The sequence below is a fragment of the Serinus canaria genome, chromosome 3 (genome assembly GCF_022539315.1).
Source record: "Serinus canaria isolate serCan28SL12 chromosome 3, serCan2020, whole genome shotgun sequence".
NCBI classification, from domain to species: Eukaryota; Metazoa; Chordata; class Aves; order Passeriformes; family Fringillidae; genus Serinus; species Serinus canaria.
Window position 1 is genome coordinate 55,999,613 of NC_066316.1, and position 23,792 is coordinate 56,023,404.

At 40.1% G+C, this 23,792-nt stretch overlaps 1 protein-coding gene across 3 annotated transcripts in view; it reads right to left on the reverse strand.

Annotated features, from left to right (window-relative positions):
- MTHFD1L (methylenetetrahydrofolate dehydrogenase (NADP+ dependent) 1 like) overlaps window positions 1–23,792 on the reverse strand; it is a 145,520-nt gene that overhangs the window by 2,996 nt on the left and 118,732 nt on the right. For all 3 annotated transcript variants that reach the window (XM_050972386.1, XM_050972387.1, XM_050972389.1), the window contains one exon: window positions 3,585–3,693. In XM_050972386.1, coding sequence (XP_050828343.1) covers window positions 3,604–3,693 — 90 coding nt within the window. In that variant the 3' untranslated portion in view covers window positions 3,585–3,603. The remainder of the gene's footprint in view (window positions 1–3,584; window positions 3,694–23,792) is intronic.

The following is a 23,792-nucleotide window of genomic DNA, read 5'->3' on the forward strand; positions in this document are numbered from 1 at the left end:
CGTCACATTCTAAAATGAGTGCTTCAGAGAAATGGGATATTTTTGCCTTAACCATAATAAACAAAAATATATAGTTATGCCATATGAACCTCCTATTTATTATCTGTGCAGCCCTACCAGGTGAGAAACAAAAATCTGTACTCATCCTCCAGCATGATACAGACTTCAGACTGTATCATATATTACTGTAGTCATTGTTGCTGACTGAAAGCTAACACTGTGGAATGAGACTAAAGGAAGTAATTTTTTTGTCCATAGGCTCAGTTTAATGGATGTAAGGGAAAGGTCTTAAAACACTTTCTATTCGTATTTGAATAGATTAAGATGAAAACATCTAACAAATAGTTTGCAATTTTAGAACACCAGTTTTGGTCTTCTCTCTCTATGGACTTCTTTATGGCCATGAAGATGCTTACAGGCCGAGCCCTGGGATTCCTCTCAAGTTCAGAAAAGCTCAAAGTATCCAGGCTGTGTATTAAAATAATTCTCATGCTGTGCCAGTGTTGAAGAGAAGAGTGAGAGAATACATCAGACACTGTGGACAGTGGCAGCCTTCGGAAGTCACAAGCAACTGAGGAGAACAATTTCCCCCTGCTGCCATCAACCCGGATACTCAAAGCCTGCACAGTAAGAGCAGGCACCTACTGCCACAGATTAAATTAGAGGGATCCTTAGAGCTCACAAAGGTCCTTAAGAGACTCTACTTGTGCAGGTCCAGTTTGAGACTTCCCCTCACTGAGCAAATATTTTTTTTTTTTTAAAATTCCTTCCTATTGGCAGACTTGTCTCCAGGTAAGTCTTAATCTGACTGGTGCTCTCTACAGACAAGCTCCTAAGGAAACAATTTCAACTTTCTTAGTGGATGAGTTGGGCAGTATAATTTAAATAGGACAGTGGCCAGTGACGAAGGACTAGCCAGATTCCTTTGGGTTCATTTCTGTATATTGTTTCATTTTTTTTGATGGATCATGTTGCTCCTACAGAGAGACTGCAATATTGTCTACCCATGTATTGGCTATTTGTCAACAGAGGAAAAACAGAGTTGACTTTTATGATAAGGTTTTGGCTTCTATGACTTTTTAGAGCATGTTCAAATGACTGGTGTGAAGGAATAGAGAAAAATCAGAGTGGCAAATGACACCCAGTGTTTTAGCTCAGCCAGAGCCTCACACAGCATCCTGAGAAGCAGGAACTTCTGCCTCTATCTCTTTCACAGGTCTGAAGATAAGCACTGCAGAGGAGGATATTAACTGCACACTAAAACAACTATTGTCAGCTCTACAGGCATGTTTATAATGAAATATCTGCAGCTTTTCCACAAATTTATAAATATTTTTCAATTAAAATGTCTTAAAGATCTGAATCAGCCCTAATGGGCTGGCAAAACACCATATTATTAGTAATATTACATCATACATTAAAATGCTGAAGAATTCAAATGAAATGGAAAAAAAGAAACCCTTGGTTTGCCATCACAGAAACAAACCCACAAAGACCTCAAAAGCGTAATATCACCTACAGTGTGGGTTCACTTCAGTGTGTATGTGAAAACAAAGGATACTACTAAACTTCTCCACAGAAAGTTGGGAGTAAAGACTACATGGGAATATTATTTATCTCTTCTTCCAAAATTAGCAATGTACAAATCTAGCACATGAACCAGATGAATTCTAGAGCTAATGAACACTTGACTACCTTGTGTGGTGCTCACTGGGTATTACCATACTTGCAGAGCTTTTATTTAGATTCTTAAAGGTAGGAACACAGGTGAGCATGTGCCTATATTGGTGAAATCTATATAACCAAGCTGTTTTTTTCTTTAAAAGGCTTAAACTTAATGAATCATTCATCTATCAACAGATGCCAACAATAATTCCGTAATATAATGAAAATAATTTATTAATAGTTGGCTATATATGTTATTTCCTACCTATTATGTTTTTGTGACTTCATTAGCATTTCTTTTTATATCTTCCAAAACGCCATCACTGACTAAAAGCCAAGTTTAACATTTTCATTTCATGCACAGCTTCCAATGAAAGGCCTTCACAGTTGGAATGGAGTATTTTGTCTGCTTAATTACTGTTGTTCTTCCAAACTCATCAGTCCCTGGCTTGGATGGATTTGTGTAAGACTAGGCAGTAAACACCCAATTAAGCAGGCTATGTGAATCTGCATATAGATTTTACATTAGGGTTCCACAGTCATTCCAAATGATTCAGAAGCAATTACATGGCTGACACATGATGAATCAATATGTATGCATGAAGTTGCCAGACACATCATGTCTATCAGTAACAAAAATAGGATATGTGCCAAGCAGTGGTATGCGCAATACCACCCAGCCACAGAATAGTCAGGGATGGTTTGCATACAGCTAATTACCTGTGGTAATTACAGGTTAACTTTCAAGGTAGGTGCTTTTTGCTTGTCTTGACTGGCACACACAAACTGGCAGAGTCTGCTCTCAGAATCTCTCCTTCTCACGGATATTGTGGCGTTCACGTGAATGTGTGGGCAAGTGAACAGTTCACTTGGTCTGGTTGGGTTGTGCAAACCTCTGCCCTCCTCCACACAATCCATCAAAACTCAGAAATAGAAAATGAAAGCCCTTTCTCTCAGTCCACAGTAAGAAAGGACTGCTAAAGCAGGGCTGAAGCACCTGGGCACATCCACCTCAAAGCTGTGGCTGATCTGGGGTCCCATCATAGTCCTGTTAGCTCTTAGTAATAGTGTTGCTCTGTCTTAAAAAAGAAAAACCCTTTTGCTCTCCAGACCAATCTACTGGGGGAGAGAGCTAAGCGATGAAAGGAGAGAATCCCATGACAGGCACACATGGTTTGTTTCAGTCAGGGTTACATTCTCTCTTACTCCACTTATTATGTTAAAAGGTTAAAGTGGAGGAGCATGAAATATTTTCATAACATCTTGTATTTTTAAGTGAGGAACGTGTGCTGCACAAAATTAAAGCAGGACACCAAGAAGATTAAGTACTTAGAGAAGGGAGGAGGTGGTGGGGGAACTGCAACCTTCGAGGAAAAGGGAGAGAATCCAGTATGAAAAACAGGCTAAGAGGACAGCTTTGTGTTCCTGAAATGCTTATTACCATTTGAGGGAGATGACAGCAGCTATGAAAACAGAACACGAAAAAACAAAGCCGAGCTCATGAGCACGCTGAGAAAGATCTTCCTTGATACCTAGGTAAGGACAGACACACGCTGCCACGTGAGTGCAGTATCAGAGTATTTCTTTTGAGGTGAGTAAGATGACATGGTTTCCTCAGACTGCCTTTTTCCATAGCCAAGAGCAGTACAGTTGCAGAGCTGGCTCCTCCTGATGCCAAGCTGACAGTGCCAGGAAATCCAAAAGGCACCATTAGTGGACAACAGCAAAGTGCCAGTCACCATTGAGCAAATGAGAAACCCATGTGATAAATTGCACATTGTGAAATACACCTCCGAAGTGTCTGAAATCCTCACTGAAACTAGAGCCTAGATAAACTCCTGACAACCTTTCTTACACACATACTCGGCACAAACATCCTCCCCCAAGCTGGAACAGGAAAATAAAGGCTGTTGACTGACCTGAATTTGGATGTCACTCTCAAAACAATCCTTTCACTTGCTCTGTGATGGGGTCAAGGTCAATGTCATAGAAGCATGGCCTTGTGGGCAGTCCTGGCATGGTGCTCATCTGTGGTAACAATGACATTCAGTTATACTCCTGCACCTGTAAGCAGATAATCAGTCTACCCTTGCATGTAAGCCTTAGATTAAGAGAAAGGTTGGATTGTTCAACACAGGCTTAAACACAGATGTGATCTGTACCACATTTTTTGTTTCTGTTAAAAATGTCAAACTTTGTACTTTTTGGATGAATTTTTAAGTATGAGCTTCTAAAAGACAAGAAAGAGGAAAAAAAAAAAGCCAAAAAATACAGGCTAGTACAGCAATCTAAGAACAAATTCTGTAACAAAATGAATACCCTTTGGGACTTGCTTGTTTCCCAAAATATTTATCCAGAACATTTATCCAATTTATATCTCCTGAAAAAAAAAATCACACAGAAAAGGGCAAAGATGTAATTGTCTGAATTTACCTGGTGATATGAACATGTTAAACTCAGACATCTACCACAGAGAACCAGAATATAGAAGCAGAATTAATCATAACACTTACCTAATGTCAGAAGCAAATTGAAATAGTTCTTCTAAACATACAAGAATTACAGATGAATCCTAATTTAGTAGTTAGAATTAACAGGTTGAGATACTAAGCTAAAGCAACCCAATTATCTCAAACTATGCATAATTAAGATCCTGATCTAGCATAAGACACTAGCATCTGCATACTTTTAAACATGTCAATAGTTTCATGGAATTAAACTACACAGTTAGCTACAGCTCTGCTCAGGCTATTTATACTATTATTTGAAATTGGCATTTTTAGCAGCAATTTAAGGCACATGACTGACGTTGAAACCTTGAAGTGCCCCACAACAGTTTAAGCCCCTGTAAATCAGAGGCTCCTCCATCTCCCAACTCCCTGCCTCAGGATTCCTGGCTTCTCCCTTGCAAAGGAGATGTCTGGAGAGGAGGTTTAGCAGAATAATGCTGGTTTTTGATCGACTTCATTTACTCCTGTTTCAGCCCCTTAAGCCAGGAAGGGCTTCCCTACTCCTAGTGCCCCCCCCCCACTGGAGTGTAAAGGCTGTACCTGTGGGGCAGTTTTAAAATAGGACCAGTTTGGATCAACTTGGGTAATTTTGGATTCACACCCTGGATATCTCACTGTATTTACATTAATTCAAGGAAATCTAAAAACAGCATTTGGGCTTCATGACTCCTTAAACCCTTTTGATATCTTAACCTCATAAGTGGCAAAATGCCCTGCAGTAATGGGCCCTATAATAATACCTAAACTGATGAAAGATCTCACAATCTCTCAAAACAAACCTGGAATTCAACTTTGCTTGATTGTTGGCTGAGAGTTTTTAAGCATTAAAACTTATTTGCTAGATTTTGAGGAACAAACTTTTCGCCAGGGCAAGTCAGCAGAGTTCATGAAAACGGCTGGTTAACCTGACCACAGGAGGTGACCTCAAAACATGGCTGTGTTGGAAAAATAATGATACAGACTTGAGTACCAGAAAAGCTCCAAACACAATAACCTACACAAAGGGTCAGATTAGGGTATGTCTTCATGAGTGAGTTGAAACAGCTTGCTGGAAAAGGGAAGTTTCACCCTGGGAACCCCTTGAATGATTCTGCCTTGGAGCTGGCTCTGGCACTCATCTTACTGCAACCAGCCTTGTTCAACACACTGAACTGATGTCAAGACATGTTTTTGTGGCCAGGGATGGTTGGCTAATGAACTAAATGTGCTGACCACATGGCCAGATCACCTCCAGGCCCCAGGCTGTGCTGGGGGAGCAGCCAGAGTACGCTGTGGCCAGCCATCACCTCCAGCTCTCCAGCAGAGAGCTCAAGGCCAGGCAACCTCCTCCCTCTATCCTCGCTAATTCCCCAACAAGCACAGCTCAGCTACAGTGTTTGCTCTGGCCAAAGGCAAGCCCTAACAGGATAATTGGCCTCCGAAGAGGAAAAACTTCTGACCACCATCCTAGCTGCTCCAGAGTGCCAGACTTAAAGGCCCCCCACGCTCTAGGTCAGACTGTGTTTCATTCTGCCAGCCCGAGGTGCTGCATTCTCAGTGAGGGGGTCAGCATCTCCCTTATGCTTTCAGCCTTGCTCCGAGCACTCACGTAATGACTCCACCATGGGAATACAAGCAAAAAGGAAAACCTCCCCAGCACAGTCCCATTTGCTCTGGAGAGGAAATGCTGCTGCCATTTCAGAGGTTAATCCTGCGCTGAGCAGGGGGAAAGGCGCCTCGGGAGCTCAGTACTGGCGCAGCCATCATCTCACTTGAGATCTAGCTCAGAGGAAAAACAATGCAACAAGCTCTTCTAGTGGCTCAGTACATTTCCTCTGTTTTTAAATACAGTTCTTCCTGATGTTTTGTTATTGTACGTAGTAGGATTAAAAGACAAAACTGTCAGTTTGTGTTGACCAAACCCTGCCTCTGACTGCATGACATCATTTATTGGCTGACACCACCCTGGCATCTCAGCTAAGTACTAAAACACCTTGCTACTATTCTTTATCCATTGGCCCCGATAGTTGGACTAGTACATCATTAGGGTAACTTAATTATTTTCTGTCTCAGATTCCTTCCAGTTTCTGAGTTAATGTTTGACAAGGAACTGCCTTAATGAAATTCATCTCACTGGGAGGGGAATGAACAAATTGCCAAAGACAACTTTCTGGTTACTTTGTGTATGGAAGTTCAACATCTGAAAGCAAACTCCCAAATTCCAAGGTGTTTTTATTTTTTTTTTTAACTATTGCTAATTTAGAAGAGTTTTTCTTTATTTTTTAAAATTTTTTTTTGTTTTTTTAAATTTTTTTTTATTTTTATAAGAAATATTAAATACAAGTCCTACATATGTATTTTTTATTTTGGACTTGGTTTTGTTTTTCCTATCATAGGCACAGTTCTACACCAGTATAACTGTACTGTATTAACTCATGAAAAGTTACTACATTTAAAAAATGCAAATATCAAACCAGTTTATTGCTGGTTTGGGAAATTCAGCTATGCTCATATTGAATACTGAAGTCAACGAAAGGGAATAGGTTCATTTGAATTAAACCATTGCTGTATAAAATGAAGTACAAGGCAAAAAAAACCTCCAGAAGAAACACTTTGGAACAAATACTTATGTGAATCACAGACTGAAAATAAACTATGTACTGTCATTTTTCCCATGGCCAAGACTTTCAAACAGGCAAAGCCATGTAGATTTATGTTCATTACTCTCTGCTCTCATTATCTGTACACGCAGAGGTAACCTGCAGAAGAATCTATCCCTTTTTCATTGCTTCAAGGTCAATAGGAGGAGATGGCTGCCTGGCTGAGGAGAGTACTGCTGATTATTCCCTCTGCAGCCCTCCATTTCTCTCCTTCAACCACAAAGGCAGGAAAGAAAAGAGGGCTCAGTCTGCTGCAAGGCTGCAGTGAGGCTTCACCTGACTGGATTTCCACGTGGCTGCAGGCTCAGGATCCCCTTCCCCCTCACCACTTTCTGTGATGCTGAATGAAGGCATTAGTAAGTGAGTTGGTCTTTACTCCAGCAGGCATGATCCAGAGGGATCCCTCCCCCTGATCTCAGTTACCAGAGCCCAGACTTTTGTGCATGAAGGGGAAAAACCAACCATCCCCTGGCTGTAGCACTTTCTGTACCTGCACAGTGCCCAGCAGACTATCTCTATCTCTCTTCCTGAAATAACTAATTACTAAAATTACTTCAGTTTTCAAACTTGAAAAAAGCAGAATGAACAATGAAAAATATGTGTAAAACATAAATCACTTAATTAGCAGCTATGTACAGCATGAGAAAAACCCACAGAAATTTATAGTCATCCAGCAGCTTGCTTAGCTTCTCATAAAATACACATCCTCTGTATATTGCCTAGAGAGCAGCAAAACTCTCCACTCTACTGCAACAACATTTGGGTTATAGATTGGTAGCTATGCAACATTGCACAGCATGGCTGTGAGAATAGAACAGGGTAAGATGTGGAGAATGACAGCACCTTATCCACTGAAAATCACAAACTGGATTTAGATGGCTGAAATAATCAGTACTTAATTTGAACAAAACTGCTACTATCACACTTTTCCTGGGAGAAGGAGAATAAAAGGCATGAGCTTGGTACCTTAAGGCTTAATGCAATTCATATGAATGCTTCATAATTTAGGAATTAATAGGAACTAATCTTCTAGGAACAGACCATTTTCTCTACAAACTGTGCAACTGTCCATACATCCATGAGAACGAATCAACTGCAGAAAGATGCTGTGAAAAATACAGGGCTATTTGTTACTATGGCTCTCTGTGTTTAGAGCAGCAAGTCTTACAGACAACTTATTCTAAGGATCATTTACACTCCTGGAAATGCACAGCTGGTGGAAAATAAACCACAGTTTTAGTTAAGAATGCCTGAAGGCTACTGGTATATTAGGCATTTATGATCCTCCAGAAGTTTACTTACATGACTGAACAAAAAACCATAATGAACTTCCTTACAAATGGAGAATGCCAGTTATTTTTAAGACAGGCAAATGAAAGCGTTCCTCCACACCCTCTCCACAAATGCATCCAAAGTTACTGGAAGAGTAACTAAGTTTCATTTAGATTACAGTTGTGTGTTGACTTGTAATTTGATTGGCCATGAGAGCTACATAACAGCTATACACAGTCAAGCACCAAGACTCTGCTCACCAGGTTTGTTGTGGTCCCAGGAGGAACCATGCTGCTTAGCTTCCTTTTTTAATCATACCTATATGCCTACCAGTGGTTCACATCCTGCCTTTGGGTGTATTCATCCCTATATGTATCTGTATTTTTTCATTTATCTATACGAAAAGATCCTAACAGAACTTGAGGTTGCCTTAACAGGGTTAGCACAATGGCACAATTTGCAAAACAGATGGTCCCAAGGACCATATCCAACTCATGTTTAGTGTCTTTTTCACCTATAAGACAAGAAGTGTCTGTTTTACAGGCATAACATGGTTTCTGTTGAAGAGAGGAAGAAAATCAGAGGAATCTGCGCTTACATAAAGTATGGCAAACAACTCATTAGAAAATACTGAAAAATCAAAAAATAGCTTAGAGAGGAAACCTCCCTATTCTGTGGCTTATGGAGTTAACATTGTGTTTGACAAAAAAACTCAAGTAATTCACATTTTTTAATTGTATCCTTTTGTTAATTAAATGAGCTGTAACAACTCACAACCGTTTCAAACTTGAAATACTGCAGAAAACAGATGTTGTTTCTCAAGAGAATCCAGCACGCACATGACTGCGGATAACTCCTCAATAAAATCTGATGGGATGAATTGCATATCCCACACTCCCTCAGCAAGAAACAATACAAGAGGAAACTCAAGAGATTTATAAATAGTGCTATAAACCTGTATGCATTATGGTCAGCGTGCCAGAACTTGCTGGAATCCTGAGGCACAGCACGAAGGAGCTTCGCTTCAGGGTTTCAATAACGTTTCCTAGTGTGAGATAGAGCCCTGGAAGACAGATCCACCACCAGAAATTTGCTCGACTTCAGTGCATCTGTCAGTCACAGGGCATGCAAAGGTGAATGGAATAACGTTCTGAGGAAGTCCTTCTAGGTCTCCAGTCCTGCCTGCCCTTAGGTGTGCTTTGAGTGCCAATTACTCCCACTGATACATGTGGTGCTGGCCATGCACTGCAAGCTGGCACCAGGGGAACTGCAGTCCATGGAGCAGGAGAGATTAACATTCACCTCACTGCACTGCACTGCATAGACTCCAGTCTACAGAGCTCTATCACTTCAAAGGTAGCTCAGGTTTTGAATGATGGAAAAAAAAATTGCATGAAAATAACAAAAGAGATTAGTTAAGAAAACAGCATTTCCACACCCCTTCTCTCCCCCAATAACTACAAGAACACCAGAACGAAATGGCCAAAACAGAAAAATGCACAATATAGTCTTCATCTCATCCACCCACCACGTATTACAGAGGGGAATGATACCATACCAAAGCCTGAAGTGATACTCAGATGACCTTTCACTACCCCTTAAAAGCAAACAAACCTCCAAATTTCATATTAGGAAAATCAGATGCATAATGGAGGCAAGTTTGTGCTTACTTCAAAAAATATCAACCTTTACAAACTAATAAATTCAGCTTTGGAAATGGCAATGTTTTTTTAAAAACATTACTTTATTAGCTACAAAATGCTTAAGAAAATATTATCTCATTGTTTTTCATTGCCTGAAGATAACAAGGCTTTCTGAAAGCAGCTAACCAATGATATTTAGTCACTGTTTAAATAATGGTTTACTTTTAAATTTTAATGAAAATTTGCCAAACCTGATGATGGCCACGGGACTTAGAGAGAGCGAAGATCGTATTTCCTTCTCAGGAAATCTTTAACAGGAGAGGATCTTGCTGCAATGTCTAAGAACAACCACAGCAAGAAACTCAACACATTAACAGCTTTCAAAATGGTTAAAATAATGTTTGAAAAGATGCTGATGCTACCCCAGCACATGCTGTAGTGTTCCTTGCAGTAAACGGCTCTTTTTCACTGGCATGCTGACTGATCTCAGGTGCAGAAGTCCATCTGGCATCAATTATTGTGTTATAATTGCCTCTTACTTTGATGTTTTACACATTCTTGGCAATTGTTCGATTTTTGTGAAAGGATTTACAACAACAAAATGTATGGACACTGCTCCTCTGCTCTCAGCATCTGGATGAAGTTATAAAAGTACTGAATATTGATTATACAATCCAAATTGGCCTTGCTGCCAGGTGCTCAAGTTAGGCAGAAGCAACTTGTGCCCTGCAACATCCTCTGAAGGATTACCAGGATCCAACAAATTGCTCATCTTGAATGGAGATGATCTGAACCCAAAAGTTACCTCCTGGGCACCCTAGGGAATAATCAAAACCCACACAATAGTCCGCTTCTATCCAGTACAGCTTTTGGAGAGATCTTTGGGTGCATATCCCAAAGGAAGCAAGGGATTTCTTGGTGAAGAAACTCAAATGCTGCTGTTAGTGATGTGCTGAAGCACCAAAGACCCAGAAAGGACGTTTTCCTACTATTAAATAAAATATTTAGGGATAGATGTAATCTGTAACAGAATGAGCAATTTCCCCAATTAAGTAAAATATTTATGACTCACATATATGACTGCAGTTCCTCTTGGCAGAGTTCTCTCAACTCATTTTCATCTTAGAATTTATAAAACCACACTTGAAGCAGAATAAAATGGTCCCCGTTATAACAGCACAATGGAAACAATATATTAAATTTTAATTGAAAAATACACCTCACTGAGGTAGCCCATTAGATGGTATTAGTTGAGTGAACTGTGTTCTATACAATCCACACCATGTTTCACAGAGCATTCTGCCCTACACAGGGTAATTGATAAACAAAATACTACAAAAATGAAAGCTACAAAATCCAACTTAACCAAACAACCCCTCAGAAAAAAAAAAAAACCAAAACAAAACCATTAATGAAGGAAATTAAGGGGGTGAGAAAAAAATGGACTACAAATTCCAGGTGACTTGTTCCAAAACACTTCCTTCATCCCAGCCCACTCAAATCCATTTCCAGAAGTAATTGCTCCCTTGACTAAGGCCTGCATCCTGATTTTCCTTTCCCCCTTGGGCTTTAGACAGAATCCCTGGCAGAGGACTCTTGCTCACTGCCTCCTGTACAAAATCACCTCCTCATCCAGGAGAAATCCTTCCCTGCAGCTCAGTCCTGATGTCAGATGGTCCCAGGGCTGTTCCCATTCTTGAAAAGTGTCCAGTATATCAGACAGTGCTGGAAATGGGCCTCTGAAGGAATAAATCCAGAGGATAAAGGCATTTTTCCTCAAGTGCTTTAAATAATATTTATTATTAACATTTAAAGCACCTGATGTTCATGGGTACATAATTCTCCTGCTTTGTTCAGTGTTCAAATCTCCTGGTAAAGAGGAGGTGTCCAAACTTTGCCAGCAGCTCAGTTTCTGCTGAAAACAGAGCAAGTTTGTGGTATTTGTAGGGGAGAGATCCTGGGTGACCCATGTCAGCTGCCTTGTATTTGCTCAGGGACGGGGCACCCTTCCTTTCCTCTGAAACCTGTTTATTTTGTATCAAGCATTTCTTTAGAAGTGCTGTTCTGCAAACTCTGGGAGCGAGCCGCACATTGTGCTGCTGATCATCACTGTGACATTTTGGTTAAAATCTTCATAACTCTGAGAAAACCTCAATGACAGCCCAGAAACTGGAGATGGTGGCAGCAGTAGACTATGTGAAGCAAATGTGTGTGCTCAACAAACTTTAGCCTTCTCAGCACACCATACTAGAAGAGCACGAGGAGCATCATTCAGTCATTTCATGGCAAATTACAACATGGAAAAACCAAAAAAGATTGTATAAGTATAATGAATAAAAGCACATTAAACTGCTGCCATACTAGCTAGAACTTTGGTTACAATTAACTGGACCCACTGATACCTGAGTATGTAAAGTTTCCTAGGAAACATCACCTCAGGCAAAGGTGATGTGCATGATGTTCATATGTGTGTGTATATATATGGAAAAACTCCTTCTAAAGATCATAAAGGTATTACAGTGAAGGACTCCTTAAAATTAATTCTTTTTACCTGTTTAATTGCCAAACTGGTTTGGTCTCATTACTTCATTTAAACTTAGTGATGACCTTTGTGGTACCAAAGGGTATTATATTTTTGGAAACCACCTCAAAACAACAGAAGTGGAAAAAAGTGGTGGGGGGGGGACTATACTTTGCTGGTCCCAGCTAAGTAGACACAATTTAGTTTTCAGGACTGAGAAACAATAAAAGCTAGCATGTACACTTCACAGGTGCAGTTCTGCTATCTGGTCTGTAGGTATCATGGGAAGTGTCAGAAAGAAGAGTCTGGGAAGCTTGTCTCCAAAGAATGATCAAACGTGGCTGGCACCAACAGCACCAGTCACTATCACTGGACTGTCATCACGAACAAACCTTGACCTGTGGGCATCTCTAACCTTCTTAGTTCAAGTTTCTATATCTACTTTCTCAAGTCACTTGTTGTTTGGATAAAAAATTTAAATTATTTGCTCTTTACAAATTAAACTTACTTAACACACGCTATTTCATGACAGACTGAAGCAAACAAGAAATAGACAATGACAAAGAAGCACTGGATATGGGTTTCTAACCCTACACACTTTTGGTCTTCAGAAAAATTACTGTTTTGATATGCTTGGTCCATGCATTCCATCTTAGGAATGATTCCACTGAGGAATTAAAAAGCTTTTACTTTCTATTTGTTCCTAACCCAGAAGATCAGAATGGATCCAGCTTGGATGGATACAAGGATGCCAAGTTATTAAACTGTCTACATAAATCAGATAGTCTGAGTCACAGTTCCATTGCAGACCTCTGGCATTACACACTATTCAATAGAGTGTGTCCTCTAGAATCATGCCAGAAGGTACTACTGTCCCCTTTGACAAGGAACACAATAGAAAAAATAAGGATGTCATTTAGATCAGCAATTTTCCTCCTCTAGTCTATTGAGCCACTATTTTAAGAAGTCTTCACAAGGCTGCTAAGAAAAGCAAGGCTTGAATAACCTATGCTAGAGCTCACACTTCTCCTGGAAAATAAAGGAACATAGAAACTTTGAAAAAGGCTGAAAGCTACTGACTTGTGAAGAACTCGAGTGTTCAGAAGAGCCAGCTCCTTTGTAAGCCATCTTAACAGCAGTAGGAGAAATATACAGCCATCTAATAGCTGTAAAGGGAAAGGAAAAAAGGAAAAAAATCTGGCCATGAATATGGCACTTAACTTTCTTATGGCAGTATTGATTTTCAACGTTTCTCTAAGAAGAGGAAGAAGATATGAAAACCCAAGTTTCTGTTCACTTTCTGTTAACCACGAGTTAACAAGCTGTCAAGATAGATTTAACTGTCAAAGTAAATACAATAAAAATTTGTTAACTGATGGAGAGCACAATCTTTATCCTACAAATGTGTATCCTTACATAATATAATAAAGATTTACGTATTTTTTATTTATAATTATAATTCTCCTCAAAGTACTTACACATATGAATGAAGTACTTCAAGTACATCTGGAAAATAAATAAAATAAGATTCTGACTTTAAATTGTTAGCTAGGAAGCACAGAAGGTTAAATGATTTGCCAAAAGGAGCTGAGGTGCTGCCAGGATAATGGAACTTGAAATTGATAACTGATTCTTATCTTAGTCTCATATAACTGAAATTCAAAAATAACACTGCATGCAACATCTTCTTCTATTACATAACGAATGCTGTATCAGCATTTTTACACAACTTTCTCAATTTCTCACAGTATGTTCTCTCTGAACTTGCAGTAAGTCACTTCCCTAACCATGGTTTCAGCAATAAAACAAGGGATAACAATATATTCACAAAAGCAACAAAAATGTGGCTAAACCATCCAATTAAAATCAACTCTATTTGGAAACATATTTTTTCAGTCTGAAGAACAAACTAACCCCCAGACAGATGTTTTGTGAGTAGTGTTTTTCCCAAATGAAGTATATGAAAGGACAAAAAAGAAAAGGGAAGGCAATGAATTTCTGCATCCCTACAAGTTAGCACAATGTTTTTTTTTATTCTGACAAACATCTCCTACAGTGTGTGGGAACTTCCTTCCAAGCACTAGAAAAACTGTAAAAGTGTCACCATCATGGAAACATTTTTGTGACCTAGAGTAAATCCTAAAAAGACTAAAAGCAAAAAAAAATTGTAACACAAAAATCAAAAACCAGTTAGAATATAATCCCTCTAATGCCAAAGTGAACAAACTAGCAGGTAAAGCCATAGGCTTTATTTACTCTTATGGTATATCCTCCCAACTCTTCCTAATCAAAACAAGGCCAGTCTGCAATGAACTTTCATTTTTGGCAAAGAAATCATTGACAGCTCCACCGCTCAGCCAAGCCATAACAAACACAACGTGTAACACAGCCACTAATATCCAGCCTTCCTCCTTCCCTCCTGGCAACCCCATGAACACAGATCCCCCCAGGATGGCACACCAAACTCACCTGAAGAGCTCCAGTGCCCCAGCAGAGTGCTGCTACCCACCTGCCTGGGCACTTGCCTTGAACAGAGGCTGCTGGTGAGCAAGAGCGCTCTCCCTTGAATGCAGCCACGCATCCTGCTGCAATCTCATCAGCAGCATCCCCTCCAGCAACTGGAATTCATGTGGTCATTCTCATTTGAAAATTGCTTGTTGTTTATTTGTAGGAAAATGCTGCTTTATCTTTGCTTCCACATTGCATTTTTCAGACTGTGAGAATAAACACTGACAGTAAAGCTATTTTAAAATTGATTTTATTTCTGTGAAAGTCATCAAGAAATTTAGCTTTTTTCTTTCTTTCCCTAGAAAATTAAAGAGACAAAGAGCTTCACAAACTCAGAGGGAGCTTATTTGAGCTGTCACAAGCATTCATTGATCCCATTCTGGACAGATTACCTGCAGAGCGCTTATTTTCCATGTCTACTCTCTGCATCACATCTTTTCTACAGGTGCCAAATACAATGGCATTGATGTTCTTTCCTACAGTCTGGAGATCAGCTCATCCAGGGTCTCAGACACAAAGCAAATCTGACATACGCATGGCAGCAGCGTGATGTTTCTCTCTGGTGCACACAGAAAAGGTTTTGCTCTGCTCCCTGAGCACCACTTCATGTTCTCTCTCCATTTTCCTGCTGCTTTGCTGTGCCTGACCCTGCAGGATAGTGCAGAGCATGTGCCTGGCCACAGCTGCAATGAGAAAGAGCTGTCAAAGCTAGAAGAAGGAGGGGAGTCTATATCTCCTTTGCTTTATTTGTTTGTGAACATCACCTTTCCATTTGATTCAGCCTAGTAATAAAAGCTCCTGGTGCCTTGCTGCCTAGGGTGCTGTGCAGCTCAGAAAGCTGGGATCAGTGCAGGGATCAGTGGCTGCAGGAGCTGCATGCCCCAGAGCAGCCAGAAGGCAGGCAGGGAGCGTGTTCCTCCCGTGGCACAGCAAACCCGCCTGTCCCGGGGGTGTCTCGTGCAAGGGCTGGTGCCAGATGCTGCACGGAGAAAAGCTGAAACTGTGGAGGTTGACAAAGCAATCTCTGTCCAGCTGGGAGCTGATAGCTGAAGACCAACTGAATCCTCGAACACCGTGCTTAGCATTTTTTCCAAATTACTTACTTGTTCTAATTACAGGCCTGTATATTGTTGATGGCTATAACCTCTCAGAAGTCCTGTTAAATTCTTGGACTCAATGGCTTTCCTGTGTTAATGACTTCCACATTTTAGTCACATGTGAGAAAGTATTTCCTTCTTTTATAGAAGTATTACTATAAATGTCTGGCAGCATCTCTTCACAGACTGAAAATATTTTTAAAGAAAAACTAGTTTCCAGGAGCTACAGAGAGGGCTTCAGATAACCTTTAAATTATATATAGCATCACAGGGACACAATACAGGTATAAATACAAGACAATGAAATTCACAAGACTTTGGATTTCCAGATACAAATTCTATATGAACATGACAACTTAAAAGTTCTTGGCTTTCTCAGTACTTCAAATATTAGAAACATGGTAACATGTCAAGAGTCTTAAAACTGTTTCCGTGAAGAACAATCCAAGAAGTTTTGATTAAATGGAGAGAAAGAAAACAGTCAAGTTGCTAAAGAATATGAACCTTTTGCCAAATTGATTCAGGGATAACAGCAGAGCTCTGATAACATCAATCAGCTCCAAATACACATTTAAAGTCAGCAAGCCTATGCAAAATACTACACGTCAAGCTGATATTTAAACCCCAGTTCAGTACTTTGTTTTCAGAAGGGAATGGCCACATATTAATGTGCAGCTGTATGACAGTCTCTTTAACATTCTGCCTTTCAAGATCACTGTCTAGATACTCTACCAGCGATTCAAATTTTAGCTGAAAAAGGTACTTTACATGAATTTTAATTTTTGTGGGATCCAGATTATAATGTAGAAGTCACCAGAGTTATGTATGCTTAACAAATGCGATAACCTTCACAACTGAAAAGTTTCTCTGTCTTGTGAATAGGGCTGCATTGCTCCTCCAGTTATAACTTTTGAGTTTTAACAAGCCAGCTGAAGTGGCTGCAATGTCACACAAATAAGGATTTTTACTTTTTTGTGGACCTGCTGGGATTACTGGGGAAGGTGATGAAAAGCCTGGCAGACACTGAAAAAACCAGCACAGGCCAGAAAGTAATTTCTGGGAGCAGATGTTTGTTCTAAGTGCATTTACAGATGGATGCCATACAAGGGGAAGCTGGCATTTAACAGGTCCTGCACTCATCCATTTCACTGTCATTGAGGCTACTATTAAAATATATATATAAATAAAGAAGATTCAGTGAGAGAGAAGGGAAAACGATAACATACCCAGGGCACAACTCCAAATAACGCAGGAGATGGTCTGTGACGTGCTTATTACTCATTTCCTCTCATAAGATTTTGACCCTTGCCTACCTTATCCTGATGTTTAAGGCTGATGGTCTCTTTGCTAGTGAAAACCCCTTAAAAAGAAAACAAAATGCAGCCCTTCACACTGCTGCTCTTTCAGAGAGGGCTGAGGCAGGCAGGCTGGGAGCCTGGGCTCCTCCCCAAGGCAGCAATGATTTACAGCTTCCAGAGCACAGGCTCCTACACCCAAATAGCTGCCAAGAGGGACACATCTGCAGCCTGTTTGAGCACTCCCCAGATCACCAAAGGACTGCACCAGCTTTAGGGCTGACTAGGGGACAAGGACAGTGGGACTTGGAGCTCAGACAGACACTCCTGCTATCCCTCCCTTAGCTCTATTCACCGAAATACCTCGGTCACTTCTCAACCCAGTTTCTGGACAACCACTTTTTTTATTTTAGAGCGATATCAAGCAAAGTGAAAATACCAGAGGCTTACCTATAAAACACTAAATATAGCAAACTGTAACCACTGTGGAGCTGATTCACAAACAAATCAGATGTTCATACATTTGGGGCATTGCCACCCCTCGGAGAGACAGGGGCTGATACAGCTCCAGCAATATGACTTTCATTTGTAGACACATGTCTGTCAGAACCCTAAACCTCATACTGTATTATCTTTGTGACTGATATTATGTGGGTCTGGAAATAATCAAAGGGCAGTCAGTTGTCTTGAATTTGATAATATGTAAGAATTTTTCTTACTCAAGTGTCAAAAAATATTAACATAACTTGTACTTTATAGAGGGGAAAGATTCCAAAACCAGGCAGCGTTCCATGTACCTGCAGTGATAAGTAGAAGAACGGTTAGCTATAATATAGACTTACACAAAAATAAAACGCCCTTATAAGTTTCTTTTCCATCTGGGAGAATACAGCAATTCTCCATGAAAAATGCCAGCAGCAAACTGTCATGCTGAATTTTCCTCTACAGTATGTATTTGATTCTGAATCAATCCCACAGAGAGCAGCAGACAACATCAAAACAGAAGTCTTTAATTGCCCCATAAAATGAAGATTACTTTAGACCCCTAAAAATGAACTTTTATGAGTACATCCCTGGAAAATGAAACCACTAGACATTACAATGCAGTTATCTGGGATTCATCTCATATACTACTATTTTTTTTAAGCTTTACTGGAAATCATACTGAAAGGCCTACAAGAAGGCACATTTTTGGATTATCATGGCTTTTGTGTCTGGGAAACAGACTTTAGAACATATCTTTAATGAAATGGTCCATTTGGTCTAAACAATCTAAGGAAAGAAAAAAGTTGCTTCCCCTTTAGAAAATGTGATTTTAAATGTTTTCCAGTTGCAATAGTAAATATAGGCTGAGCTAACATTTCAGAGCAGATTCAGTTTACCTAGTAAAAAGCACTTATATCCTGGAATAAAATAGCTTGCAACCATTCTGTTTAAATTTTGAAGGTACCCCATTCCAGCATGACACATGCATGTGTGTGGTAGGTGTCTGTGTCTATATTCACCAGATCTCCCATCATGGTCCTCCTGACTGGGGCATAAAACAAGTCTCCCAGTTGTGCCTATTTTGTAAAGTGCATGTTAACAATTAGGAAACGGCATTTAAAAAATTTGAAATGATTGCTGACATTTGCTTCAGAAAAAGGTGAAAGAATCTGTTCTTACTACAGACTCTGCAGCAGAACATTTATAAGTAATGTAAGGAAGTGCAGTCACTGACTGACACAGCTGGCCCAGCTGCCAGGTTTCTTGTGGCAGATGGACTTTCTACATTCAAATTAGGATAACCTGCTGAATAAACCAAGGCATGGGAGCTCTGGAAGACAGGCCACATTCACCAAAAGGTATTTTTAATGGACTTATATCAGTGTATCCTACCAGCAAGTTATCCTAAAACAAATTCAAGTTATCCTAAAACAAATTCAAAAAGGATCCGAAGTGGCAGCTCAGGAATACCAAAAACTCTCCAGATCATTGGAAACACAGCTGTGGGACTTGATGATCCTTATGCAACATGGCCATTTTGTGTTACTGAACAACTGGGGCTATTAGAAAACTTTATTTGTTTGTGGTCTCCACTTTTTTATGCCCACCTTTTAGGGATTTGTGGGTTGTAATGCCACCTTGGCTCTTTCTCCTGAAGAAGCCTTCTTTCTCTCTCTTCTAGAGCACAGGCATTAGGATAATTTTTATTTTATTTTTGATAGAGTGTCTGGGAAGAGGAGCCACTGCACTTCGGAGGCACTTGTGATTTCATGTGTCTGAGTTTATTTTACTGGCTTTGACCACTTGAATAAGTTTCAGTATTGCTCTGAGTATCTTTCTCCCTCTTACACATAATCCTTTACAGATTACATGTCTTGTTCAACAGCACAGGGAATATTTGAAACAATACATCGATTTGTATAGCTCTGCCAGACATTCTTACTATGCTCTTCCTGTGTAGTGTTTGTAATTTTATCTGTCTTTCAAAAATTCAATTACCCCACTGTTAATAAGAATTAATTAAATTAGTCCTCTGACAATACAGAGCAGCACCACATAGATGACATATTACCAGTTCATGATGGTGAATGAGAAGGAAGGAGCAAAGTACCAGTAAGTCTCCTGCATCCCTCAAAATACTGAGGAAGGATGCTCTAAAGTGGCTTGTTAGAAAGGATGTCATGTGATACAGAATGCAAAACAGCTGCTGCTTTCTATGAGGCACCAGGGAAGCTAAAAATAAAACGAGCAGAAAGGTAAAATGGATGAATCCTGGATGTCTTCTTCTTATTTCTAATGAAAATAATTATCAGCATTTTTCTGAGAAACAAGGGTGTAAAATGTACAGAGGAGTGTTAAGAAAGACTATGGATGAAAACACCCAAAGAGAATCCAAATAATTAATAAACAAGCAAGCAAATAAGTAAATACATCTGCAACATCACAGAAATAATTCTCCAGCTGTTCAAAGTGTTTTATTTTCCAGCAAAGATGCAAAAATCCTAAAATGCATTACACTGTGGATCGATACAACTTTTGTATTTGATTCTATTCCAGCACACATCCAATATACTGGGTGGGGAAAAGAGATGAAAGGAGGAGGAAGGATGAAAGACACCCTTATCTGTGAAGGGTATCTGGAAGGGAGCCACTTTGAAGGATAAATAACTTATTTGCCAATCAAAATGAACATGAGCATACACAGGAATTTTATCCCCATGAATGCTTATCAGTTGCTTCTTACTGCAGTCAAAGCACAGAGATTCTTGACAATGTAACCTACTTGTGAGCGTTTCTAAGATTTGTACTTGGTTTCTCCTGAATGTGCAAATCCAGAAGTGGAAGCAGCCTTAATTGCATACTACAACTAGAAGTGTGTAGTGTGCAGGTAGGTGGGTATGCCCATGTGTGTGTTCCCACTATTCTGAATGCCTGCGAAGGAAAAGTTTTCTTGTCAAAAGGAAGCTAGTTAAAAATAATGGTATTGCTGGTTTTATTCAAAAATTCCTGTTAAGCTTTCCCATCTTGTTCACAAAAGCCTTCAGTTTCTGATTTCAATTTGTATGAGACTTCTACTTTGTTTCTTTCTTTTTGAAACCAGCTATCCCAGAGCAAAATGACGAGTGACAGGCTGGATTGACAGGGTTGACTAGATTGAAATGCTCCCACCATTCCTGGCTTGCTGCGCCTGCGGCTCACAGCACAGTAGTCACATGTGTGCTGCAGAGCCCATGCATGCCCCACCTCTAGGTTCCAGCACTATTAATTGAATTTGGGGATGCAGCCAAACAGCTTAAAACATTCATATACAATGCAGTACTTTGTCTTGTTAGGACAGGAACCTTGGGTGAGCTTGCCCAGGCGCTCTGCAGAGAACCAGCACTGGGAACAGCGCGTGGGCTGAGTTTGCCCCAGCCTGCCTTCCTGACACTTAGAGCAGGACTGCTTTTCCCTTTATGGCAGGGCCTTCCAGAGCATCCAACTGCAGTAATGTTACCTGCCTGTGAGGCAGGGCTGTGTCCAGCATGGCCTTGCAGGGAAGTTGATCCACCCCTCTGGCTCTTGTCCTCTAAAATGATGAAAACAACTCTATTTCAGAGTCCAATGAAAAACAATAAATTCTGACACTTCCATGCCACTCTTCGTATGGTCTATACAAAAAAGAGGAAATTAGTATGGAATATAAATGTGCCAAACCAATTAGAGTTGATAGTGCACATCAGAAAAGGACCTTTCAGCATTACCTGCCTCCTGGATTGTCAGCCAGCCATGTTTCTGCTTAGCTCCAGAAGAGGACTGTGCCCAGCAGAGCAGCCATTCACACCTAACCCAAGGGATGTAAACAAGGAAGAAACACTGTGCTTTGAGCTACTGCTCTTAAAATGCTTCAGAGCAAAAGGAGCTACAAATTTGGGGTTGAGGAGTGAAGTGGGACTGAAAATCTCAGAACTGGGTATTTCAAGAAAATGATAATCAAATAATGCATTTAAACACAGTCCAGTACAGTTATGTTGCAAGAAACCAACTAACCTTCTTTCAAGTATCATAGGATCTAAGACTCATTACATCAATTAATATTATGATACTTCATGCTAGTTCATCAGATGCTATCAGTAGCACACTGTGTTCTTCACAGCTCCTTTCCCACTTCACCACAGACCAGAACTGAGTGTCAACATTTTTGTCATCTGGGTTAAAAACAGGATTATATAAAGTTGTAACCTACTAACACTGACTAAAAGTTATGGACAGCAGTAGCTACAAAAAAAAAATTATAGAACCACTATAAACAAAGAAATTGTTACTAAAACAATTAAAGCACTTATTTTACAGCTCCTTTTTCCCCGATCCAATTTGGGTATAAATGGATAATTTCATCTGAGTTCTAGTCACACACTTGCAGCTTGTTGGTTTACTGTGGGTAACCAGCAATAAATTTATATGATCCAGCCCACTGAGACACAACTGAGATCATTTTGATCATGAAGAAGGAAAACAGCTAAAACAAATTTTATAGCTTTCAATAATCCTGTGTGCTTCACAGACCAGTCATATGAAACTAATAACTGATGATGAAACTTTTATTACAGAAAATCCTTGCCAAAGTGAAGGAAGATCTACTAATTCAGGAAACAATCACAGGGGGGAAACCCTTCACTAAAAACACACTACACCTGAGACTGAAAATAAATGGACTTCATAGCATGATGTGAAAGTCAAAAAACCCATTCAGCAGACAGAAGGTGTAAGTTGCTTTCTCAGCAGCACTGGTAGCATTCCCCAAAACCAGAGGGAAGGCTTGTCCATGGCTGTATGCTGGTCCAGAACTGCTCTCCTCCCTGCTTGTTCATTATACCCATGCTGACAACACCCAGCTCAGCACAACACAAAGGTGGCAAAGCTCACCCACAGTACCTTTGGAAGCAGAAGCCAGCTATATATATGTGTGTGTGTGTGTGTGTGTGTATCTAGATGAACATGCCATTGAGCCAGAGGGTGTTCAATAGGCACAGTGCCCTGCTCATGGCCACCCTACCAACTTTGGAACCACAGGCAATCCTTCCCATGCCTGCTGTGCCATCCATTCATTGTACCACCACAGATCTCCATGCTGCACTGCACAGCATGCCATGGGCTCCTCCCACTCCACAGCCTAGTAAAGCACCATCTTAAATAGTGCTCAAAACCATCAAAGAGTTAATCAAAGGAAGGAGTTAAAAAAGCCTAAACACAGAGCTTTGGAGAAGTTTGTGCTTTAGTGATTAGATTTTGGCCACCTCCTTTAAAACCACTGATGTCTCTCACACTGAGTTACCACGATGCTAATGTAACAATTTTTCTTCAATTCTGCATGCCAAAATCAATATTGTAGCAGTGGCTATAATTCTCTTTCTCACATCAGTATACTTGCAGTCCCACTCCATGAGCTGGGAGACCAAATAAGAAACCAAAGAAAAAACTGTTTAATTGCCAAATTGGAAGGACACTGGTAAACAAATTCTTGAAACTATCACCTTAAAAACAGACTTTCAAATGCCTTAAAAGCTTTGGATCAGTGACTAGACTACAGATGCAAATTCAAAATTTGAGTCAGCTTCTGAAGCAACCAAAAAATGTCCATGCCTATCAGACTTCCAGGACCACACTCCTTCTTCCCCTGTTCTCCCCATAAAGGCACATATGCCTGCCCACTTTCCTGTCCAATACCTTGGCCCCATTCCCAGAGCAGTGTGTGATATCCTCCTTCACTCTTTAAAGATGTGACACAGAATCCAGCTGCAGCTATGCTGAGATTTGGACACAAATACCATGTGCAGCATATCAGTTGCTGGAACTTTCATTCTGACATACAAAGCAATGAGTTATGATAGCTAAATAAATAAAAGATTACACAATAGTAAAACCAACCTACTTCCTTACAGGATTGTGCAAGCTTCCAGTGAATGCTGCAAAGTACTTTGTAAAGAAGAATCATTGTAGGAGTCATAAAGAAAGAAAATGGACGGGGATTGGGATGACAGGATCAAGTCCTTTATCACACTGACAATAGTTTTAAGAACTAGGACATAGAAAGGTGCATTCCAGGAATAAAATTCCAATGTTCAGCAAGAAGATTTTCCAAGCTTTGTGGCATTCAGATACTGAGCTACTCCTAAA